At 36.8% G+C, this 9,573-nt stretch overlaps 1 protein-coding gene across 1 annotated transcript in view; it reads left to right on the top strand.

Moving 5' to 3' along the window:
* Positions 1-1,784: 1,784 nt before the first annotated feature.
* ednraa (endothelin receptor type Aa) overlaps positions 1,785-9,573 on the top strand; it is a 19,686-nt gene continuing 11,897 nt past the window's right edge. The window contains exons 1-3 of the mRNA XM_014022476.1: positions 1,785-2,011; positions 4,002-4,505; positions 6,806-6,933. Coding sequence (XP_013877930.1) covers positions 4,053-4,505; positions 6,806-6,933 — 581 coding nt within the window. The 5' untranslated portion in view covers positions 1,785-2,011; positions 4,002-4,052. The remainder of the gene's footprint in view (positions 2,012-4,001; positions 4,506-6,805; positions 6,934-9,573) is intronic.

Raw genomic sequence — 9,573 nt, forward strand, 5'->3', positions numbered from 1 at the left:
ATATATACATTTTTTTAATTGAAGTGCAAGTTACTGTATGTCAACTGGTTCCACTAAACTTAGGTGAGTAAATGTAAATAAATTTACATATTTTCTTTCTCTTAACTTGGTTTAGTGGAACCAGTTTGGTTAAGTAAATTTAACACTTCATTTAGAGTGTGTGTAAAAGTATTTTCACGTTCCTGATTATTGTGAGCAGTTTTATGACTTTTATTTAAATACTTTTCTTATCAGTGAAAATTTTACCAAAGTCATTTTCTTTTAAGGTATTTTAACTTTTACTTAGTTATTTCTTTGAAGTACTTTTTAGACCTCTGTATAATATAGAACAAGAAATCCAGATGTCTGTATACTGATTTTATTTTTTTATTTTTTCCTAAAAGCAGAACATACTTACTTTTCTGGAAATTTACAAACCAAACTGAGGTTTATTTAAAACTTCCAATAGAAATAATTTCACACATTGTGAAGATTGAGCACTTTATTATGGCTATAACTCTGTCATTTTCCATAATAAAAGGATCCTAGCTCAAATCTCTGGTGTCATTGGCAGAGGGTGAAATGAATTTCTTCAAGGTATGCTCAGCCATTAATTTTAACTGAATGTTTTCTCCGATTGGTTGCTGTGTCAGCCTTTTGGCAGAGTAAACCACACATTGTTATGTCTTTGAAAGCACTCTTCCTCCTCTCAGCTCCCATCAGGATAAATGGCCCATTTTTGAATCCATGATGTGCAGTGATGTACTGTGTATAAGCATTCTTGACATTAAACGGTTTTCTTCCATCACTCATGCATATCGTCACCCCAGACAACACTTTGGAATTTGGTTGGTTTTGTTTGACTGGTTTATTTTTGCTATGTTTCCTTTGTTTGTTTGGATTTTTTTTTTCTTGTTTGTTCTGAGTTTGATAAAGAAGTGTAATGACAGGGGTCGGATGAGGTTGCAGTTTGACCACACACAAACATAATGGCTGGTTGTTTGTAGGCTTCAACTTTCAGTTAAAATTTGGGTCTATAAAAAATGCAATTAACAATCAATATCTTACCTGTTACAGATAGCTATTTGAATGATTTCATTTTAATTTTCACCAGACTGATGAACAAAGATAATCAACTTCCGAGGTTAAAATTGATTTAAAACAACAAAGATCTGCTTTGGTCTTAGCACCAACACCAAAGCTTGCCAATCAAGTTAAAGTTAAAATGTTTGTCTACAAACTGTCATTCAAAGAGATATCTACAACAGGTAAGATATTTAATGTTTGTAAACCCCACTTCAAAAGCTTTGTCTTTAAGGCTGCCTTTGTGTGGGTTAACATTCGTGTCTATTGTATACAAGACACAGTGTGACTGACGGGAGGATTGAATGAGAAAGTAGGAGGGGTTCCAGAAGTGGGGCAGATTGGAGGGGTCTTTGGCTTTAAAAATATGCCCCTGTCCGTGTGTGTGTGTGTGTGTGTGTGTGTGTGTGTGTGTGGAGGGAGAGAGCAGCGCAGCAGTGAGCTCTCTCCACCGAGGCTGAAGGTCAACAGACGATCATGCTAAACTTGCTAACTGTTCCACCCTCTGACTGCTGCAGGGGCGTGTCTTAGAGAGAGGCTTTTATACNTGTGTGTGTGTGTGTGTGTGTGTGTGTGTGCTGCTAGAGATGATTGTCAGCAGGCAGTGCCTCTGAGAAAAAGAGGGAAAAGGAGGGTGATGTTTCCGAAGGGGGCCCAGTCTGTTGCCGAAGGGAGGTGGAGACTACTATCCCACCCAGTCAATGTGTCTCACTGGTGCTCTGACACACACACACGCACTTAGACATACTGCAAACTCTCCACAGGAAACTCTGAGCCATAATGCGAAGGCACCTCAGAGCAGACGGGTGCATTGCTCAAACCAAGTGGGATATGGCGCAGCTTTGATAGTGCGTTAATTACTCATGTGATGTGCTACAGATGTCTGGGGGCTTCAGCTGAAAGTTTGCCTGACGCTTTCCAAGGGGGCCAGGCAGACATTTTAGAAGCGGTAGGTGAAAACCAAACGTATTTATTATTTATGGACAGATCAGTTTGTGTGCTGTCACAGATCCCAGCAGTGTCATGCTGATGCTAAACTGTGATGCTACTTGAAGGGCTGGCTGCTAAATAGTTTTTTGTGTACTTGGTGACAGCAGGGACTTTGAACAGGAAGAACTCTGGGCTATAAGTCTTGCCTGTACAAAGACATGATGAAACGGGCTTCAGCTCTTCTCTGACAGTTTAAAACTTTTACCAGTTATTACCATCAGTAATGTCAGATGAATTACTCTGATTTTTCCCACAAATGATAACATTTTTTACATGAAAAACATATGGTAAAATGTTGTTTTTCGTTTTGTTTTGTTTTTGTTTCGATTTTCGTCTTCATCTGTTTTCTATTTTAAATTTTATTGAGAAGCTTACTGGAAATTACCCCCCAGCCTCTTCCTTTGCAATCTTTTTGTTTATTTATTTATTTATTTGTGGGGAAAAGAAACTCATAACCACATGTTTTAACCTTTTGCAATTAGAAGCAGAAAAAGAATACAAAGCTGGGGAAATCCTATTGTGCAAATCTGTGCAAAAGACTCCTTGTCACAAGTAGTATTGGCTCAAAAACACAAACAACTCCTCTTTCTTGTAGAAATGAGTGAGAGCAGAGCTGCCCAATGTGTTCTGCTGATGCCTCGTCCTCACTCCCTGATTGTAACCAGTGATGGCATCCCCCATCTGTGCCCCCTCGGCTAAATATTTTTGAAGTATTAATATTGTCAGACATCCTAGTCGCTCCTGAGTGGGACAGTGATGCTTCCAAACTTTATGGCTGACTTTTATTCTAAACTTTGGACTGTTTGAATGCTGATTCAGCTTTCACTCTTCTGTTTTTTTTTTTCTGTGCTCCTTTTTCTTCATTCATTTTTGTTCTTTTTTTTCAAAAATCACTTCTTCACGTTGTTTTATTTATGTTTTTTTCATAAATCAAAACACATTTAGAAGAAGGATGCTGATTTTTGTTTTTTACAACTTTTATACTCCTCTAAATATTTAATAATACTTTCAAATTGTTTTATCCTCTAGAAATACAGCAAGATCTTTCAATTTATTTAAAAAACATTGTTCTGTTTGAAATCTACATCAGAATATTTATTTATTTATTGTGAATTTATGCTTCAATAGTTTTTTTTTTGTTTGTTTGTTTTTTGCTACTATAGCTAGCCCTTTTATGGGGTTTAATAGCCTTTTACCACATTTAGATTTGTAGTTAACCTTTTATCAATTGTAGATTTTAGCTAGTACTTTGCCAATTTAGTCTTTTGTAGCCTTTTAAAGCTAATGTTATGCTAAAGTTAGCTTAAAGCTAATGTTTAGCTACTTTTAGTTTTCAGATATTTGTTTGTTACTCTTAGCTCAACTTTTTTGTTTTTTTATTTTTTTGCATTTTTTTAGTTTTTGACCAACCTTTTGTGCACTTTTGTCTACTTTATGCTTCAGCTATTGAAACTTTTTTCTTCTAGTTACCATTTAGCTACTTTTGCCTTGTAACTAGTCTTTTGATTTTAGTTAGTAGCCTATTTTGTTACTCTTAAGACCCTGTCACACTGTGCCAACTTATGCAAATTTTAAAGTCATCTACATTGAAGATGGAATTAAAAATAACTGGAAGCCTCTCTTAGGTGTGTGTTTAGTGTAATGCTAACAAACTGATCAAATGTATAACTTTTATTATTAATTTAGATGTTTAAAAAGTTTCATAAGTTGGCATAAGCTGTCTAAAATGTTATAGCAAGACAGGGCCTTTAGCATTTTGCCCTTTTTTAGCAACTTATTTTCAGTTTCTTCAGCAAAATTCAAGCAATTCTTTTTGCACTCTGCATACTGCATTTTTACAAAAAAAATGCAATGTCTCCAGTTGCTTTATTTTTATTTTCGAAGTAGAACAAGCAATGTGTGTATTCAGAAATAAACTTTTTTTCTTTTTTTCTTTTCTTTCCCAACAGTGGCACGATTCTTTCAATCAGTGAAATCAAAGAGCTTTAGTGCTTTCAATAATGGGGACCCCAGCTAAGAACATGTTCATGTTAATGGCTTGTTTAGCAGCCAGAGGAATGTGCCAGATAAAGGGAGCTGGAGCTGAAGACTCTGTCCCGGGCGTAGTGGTCCACTCCACCCTGCAGTCTCCAGGCTTCTACAGCACCACCCACCCAGGCAAAGGAGCTGAGGTTAAAGCATCGGAATCCAGCTTTTCCAATGAAACTGTTGTAAAAAGGCCGATGCCACCTCCGAGCTGCCTCACAGCTCTCTCCATCAGCAACTATTTTAAGTACATCAACACCGTCATTTCCATTACAGTCTTCGTGGTCGGCCTGGTCGGAAATGTCACCCTCCTGAGGATTATATACCAGCACAAGTGCATGAGGAATGGGCCCAATGCTCTCATTGCCAGCCTGGCCCTGGGTGACCTCATCTACATTTTCATTGATATCCCTATCAACGTGTACAAGGTAAAGATTTAGTTTCTCTGCTGCTTGTTTATGAGCAGCCTTTAATTTGTTTCTTATGCAGCCAAGGTGCTGAGTGACAGGTCTCAGTGTTGATATGATGGAACGCAGCCACAACAGAGGAGACATGTTCAGATAAGTAGAATTTTACAGACAGGAAAAACAGGGTGGAAGGGGTCCGAGGGAGTGTCCAAAAAGACGGGAAAGTGTAATCAGTCAGACGGCGTTATCTTCCTCATGTGGTCAGATTAGTGATGAGAGGAGCTGGGCTATGGCAGACATAAATAAACACAAGAGTCAACCTGCAGTCACACATGCCACTGAATTGGTCATAGGCATTAGCCATCTTGTGTGTTATTTTATTTTATTTTATTTACTTCTGCCATTAGAGGTCATGTTATTGCATGTGTCACTGCATGTTCAAATTGTCTGCCTGTTAGCAAAAAAGCTCATGAATCAGACTAGAATGAATTAAAACTCTGACTAATTAACCACTGGTTGTAGACCTACAGCTGCTTACATTTTGGAGTCAGTCGTATTCAAGATGGCCACTACAGCTAACTAGCCTTAGTAAATGCAAAAAAATGGTACAACTCTGTTAATGATACAGATATTAAGCTCACGTTTGGTCTGGTAGTAGCTGAGAGTCATTCCTAACACATGTTCTCAGTGTTAATAGCTCTAGCTTTAAACAATGATTTAAAACTTGATATAACATTTTGGCGTCAACACTGTTTGTCTGTTAGCAAAATATCCTCTGAACCATTACATGAATTTGAATGAAACTTGATAAATTAACACGAAAGCAACAGATGGTTCCAGTTTTGCATGACTCACAACACTTTTTTTTCTGTTTTGGTATGCTACACTGTTGCAAAGCTCCCACCTCCATTTGATTCATGCCGAGTAAACACGGCCGTGCTTTGTGTACTATTAAAGAGGGATGGCGAAAATAAAAGATCAGTCATTGCGATCTTTTCAGCCACATTAAAGGATGTTGTTTTGCAAGAGGAAAACTGAGCAAACCACCTGGTTAAAATTAACTTGGGACTCTGAGGGCACAGCGACTTTGTAGTCTGAGCAGCACATGTGCAAAGAGGAAACAAAAATCTTCAAGAGGAAACACTCTGAGCACAAAGAAAGAAAGAGCCCCCTTCACAACACTNCCCCAGTTCCCTCTTCCTTGGGGCAAGGGCGCTGTTTACAAAATGATCATCCTTTGTTTTGCCTTACGGAGGAAAAGTGTCACAAACGTGCAAAGGAAAACTCTATAAAGATGTCCTTGCTTTTTGTTTCTAACAAAGGATATCAGATGAGACCTAATCTTTTAAAACAATAATGGACAACAAACCAACTTGCAGCTGAAACTGATATGTGTTGAGATTTCTTTAGTTTACAAGGAATTTTACAGTTTAAAAAACAGTTTTGTGTGTGTGGCTTTTTAATGGGTCGTTACCATGATTGGTCATAAAATAGGGCCTCAGAAAGATGTTAATTGTTTAGGAAGTAAATAGGTGGAGGGGTTGACTGCTCTGCTAAAAGACTACAAACACCTTAGCAGTTTAACTGTATCAGATTGCAAGAGATTTTATCTATTACTCTACATAAAACATTTAAAATGTCAGCAAATCCACAGTAACTCCTGAATGTGATGCAGTCTTTGTAGCAGCATTTGCTGCACACAAATGACTTTCTTTCAGATTTCAACAAGAACATTTTCAGTTGAAATGAATTAAGTCTGACTCACAAAAAAACTTAAAGTATTTAAATACATAAACTCATGTGAATAAATAATATAAGCACTTTTCATGACAAAGTTTTGGATTAAGAACGTCTTACAATAAGAAATGACAGAGTTGTAGCCATTTTGGTCAAACCTTGAAAATAACATAAAGACAATCTCCTGACATGTTTTGAGATATTTATGCTCAAGATCATGTTACACTTCATCCAAAGCCACTAAAATTGTCTCTCATTGACACCGTTGCATAATGAAACTCAATATCTGTAGAATTGACCACATTACAGCCATTAACATAGGCAAGTGATGAAAAGTAATAAAAAGAAGAAAGGTGTGGTTTAGAGTTTGTAAAAGTTGAATGTAAAAGTTGTTGTGATTGTAGGTTGAATTCTGATTTTACAGGTTTACAAGCTTTTGTTTTTAGTCTCTATCTCTTAATTCTGTCTCTTTTAAACCACAATCTTACACATTTTGCTTTGCCATTCTAATATGAAATATTTTATTTAAAGTAAAATAAAAAAAAGGTAAAGAAAATACTACATGAATTCTGTCTTTCCAACAGCTGCTGGCATCCCGCTTTCCATTTGATGACAGTGTGTTCGGCCTGTGTCTTTGCAAGCTGTTTCCTTTCCTGCAGAAGGCTTCTGTTGGCATCACTGTCCTCAACCTGTGCGCTCTCAGTGTGGACAGGTCAGTACAGTCGAACTCCTCGCTGCTCAGTCACAGCAATAGATTTTACTAAGACAGAGGTCTGACAGGGTCCAATTAGGCTGTCAGATTAAAAAAAGAAAAGACAGGTCACCTGAAAGGATGTGAAAATGTTAAAAATCAACATTTATTAAACTGTAGAAACACACTTTGGTCTTCATTTGGAACAGATTTTAACTTCACCGGTGTCAGAGCTAATCTATAATCATCTAAACTGAAACTGTTCAGAGAGCTAGCTACAGTGTGTAAAATATTAAGTGTTTTTAACATTATCACTTCAAAATGTCCAAATCCCTTTAAAAAAATTAAAATAAATGTGACCCCAAATGTTTTGTGCACATGCTTAATGTTTCTAAAATCCTCAACTCAATTTAATTCTGATAAAGCATATTCTGTCAATATGATCTTGTGTAAATTTCAACGTTTTGTGATTAATGTAACTTTTCTTTGAATTTTTAAACATTCCACAAACAGACAACAGATTTGTATTATTAACACAGCAGAATAGCTATTGTTTTTAATGTATTGTTCTTCATGCATTAGCAGGTGCTGATGCCCGGAATTTAAAATGGCAGCCTGATTATAAAAAATAAAAAAAAACAAATAAAATTTGCTGTCTGGCCTCGTCAATGAATTCCTATTTCACTCTGGACAAAAGACCGTTGTTTAAGATTAAGTGCTTGCAGATAGTTCCCATTAATGCAATTGAGGTTATCTGGAGATGCAGAAATGATTTTTGGCATGTTGTAGAAACAGATTGATTTGATTCCACAGTAATGAAAGGAAGACCAGACGATCATTTTCAGGAAGCTCAGCGGGTCACAGCAAAGTGATTTAACTAGTCATTTTGTTGTTGTTGTTGTTGTTGTTGTTGTTGTTGTTGTTGTTGTTGTTGTTGTTGTTGTTGTTGTTGCTGCTGCTCTAGGTTTCCAAAAAAAGTGTTTTATCTGCAGCATTGTTTTTGATAAATTCACTGTACATTTTGTTGTTTTTTTTACTCACTGCCAAAAGTCAAAAGGGTAGTTTATAGGAATGACACAAATAATATGCTAGGTCTTTAATATTGTTAACATTGCTGTCCAAAAGGCAAGCATACAGCTAAATTATTATTTATTAAGACCTGAAAAGACATTCCGTAATGAATAAATTATGATCCTGAAGTGCTGAGGTTCACTATTGTTTCACTTAATGCACCATATGACTTCAGAGAAAAGAAACCTGCCCATCTGCTCTGAACAGGCTCCAGGACTCGAGCAGCCAGACAATTTTAATGACCTCCGTTATGAGAAAGGAAGGTTCTGCAGTGTTGGTCATTTGTGTTCTTCAGCCTATAATCTATTAGGAACTGTACTGTAAATCTATTTTCGTATGCATTAAAAGAAGTTTTGGTCTCTTTTGTGTCTTTTGAATGCTGCATGAAGAGGAGGAAAAAAGAAGTGGATACATTACCACTCAGTGAAATATAAATGCCGCCATGATGTTCGACAGAGAAATTCAAATGTATCATGAAAAATATATTGTTTTTGCCATAAAATCTTGATGCGCCATTTTACTAAAACATTTCGACAAGTGGTTTCCGTTAGTGAAACAAACAAGCAAGCAAACATTGGGTGCGCAGGAAGCACGAGCCAACACACAGACCTCTCTGCCAACGCGGGGCCAGCCCGTTTGGAGGCTTCACAGAAATATAAATATTAGATATTAAAAATAAACAATTGATCATCTCTCCGCATTAATTTCTTAACGTTTTGATAGTTTGCTGACGGAGCACTTTGTTGTGTTTGGTGTGCTGCCAGGCATTCTTGTTTCTGTTGAACAATGAAGCAGTGAGTGAAAGCAGCTGAGGGTTTGTGTCGTTTGGTGTTGCCCGCCACCGAAGGCAGAGATGTTCAATAATGTGTTTTACCCATGTGTCCGTGTCTGCCTTTGTGTGTGTGTTCATTTGCTTGTGTCATTACCAAAAATATCCTATGACTTACTAATTGAATTTTGATGAAACCTTAAAAAACAATCTTTAACAGATGAACTTTTGAATGGCCCAATTCAGAATGGCCACCACAAGCCATCTTAGCAAACACAAAAGGGCTGTCAGTTAGTTTCACAGATATACTAAGGTTTGATGTGGCAGCAGCTGAAAGTGAACTCCAACTTGTATCTAAGAGCTAACTGATCACGTAAGATCTGTTCTTAATACTGTGGTATTAACTATTGAAGTGAATCTGTCTTGGTAAAGTGTCTTTGACCAATGTAAGGGTTTTATTGAAAATTTCAGGACATAATCAGAAGATTGAAAATCAACAAATGATTAACTTTTGGAGCCAGTCTTTTACAAAGTATTCAACTTATTTTAGAAAAGACACAAATGACAATTAAACAGTCAAATTTACAGATATTCTGCTAAAATTTGGTTTGGTTAGGCAAGAGTTTTTTTTTTTTTCATTTTATTCATTAAAAATACAAAAAAAATTATCTGCAATAATTCAAAACCCAAGATACATCAAACCATGAATGAAAAGGAACAAAGAGAAGAAAAGGTCTTATCACCATCCATCCATCCATCCATTTTCTTCCGCCTATCCGGGGTCGGGTCACGGGGGCAGCAGCTTCAGAAGGGAGGCCCAG

This window comes from Austrofundulus limnaeus, unplaced genomic scaffold, assembly GCF_001266775.1.
Source record: "Austrofundulus limnaeus strain Quisiro unplaced genomic scaffold, Austrofundulus_limnaeus-1.0 Scaffold331, whole genome shotgun sequence".
Lineage (NCBI taxonomy): Eukaryota > Metazoa > Chordata > Actinopteri > Cyprinodontiformes > Rivulidae > Austrofundulus > Austrofundulus limnaeus.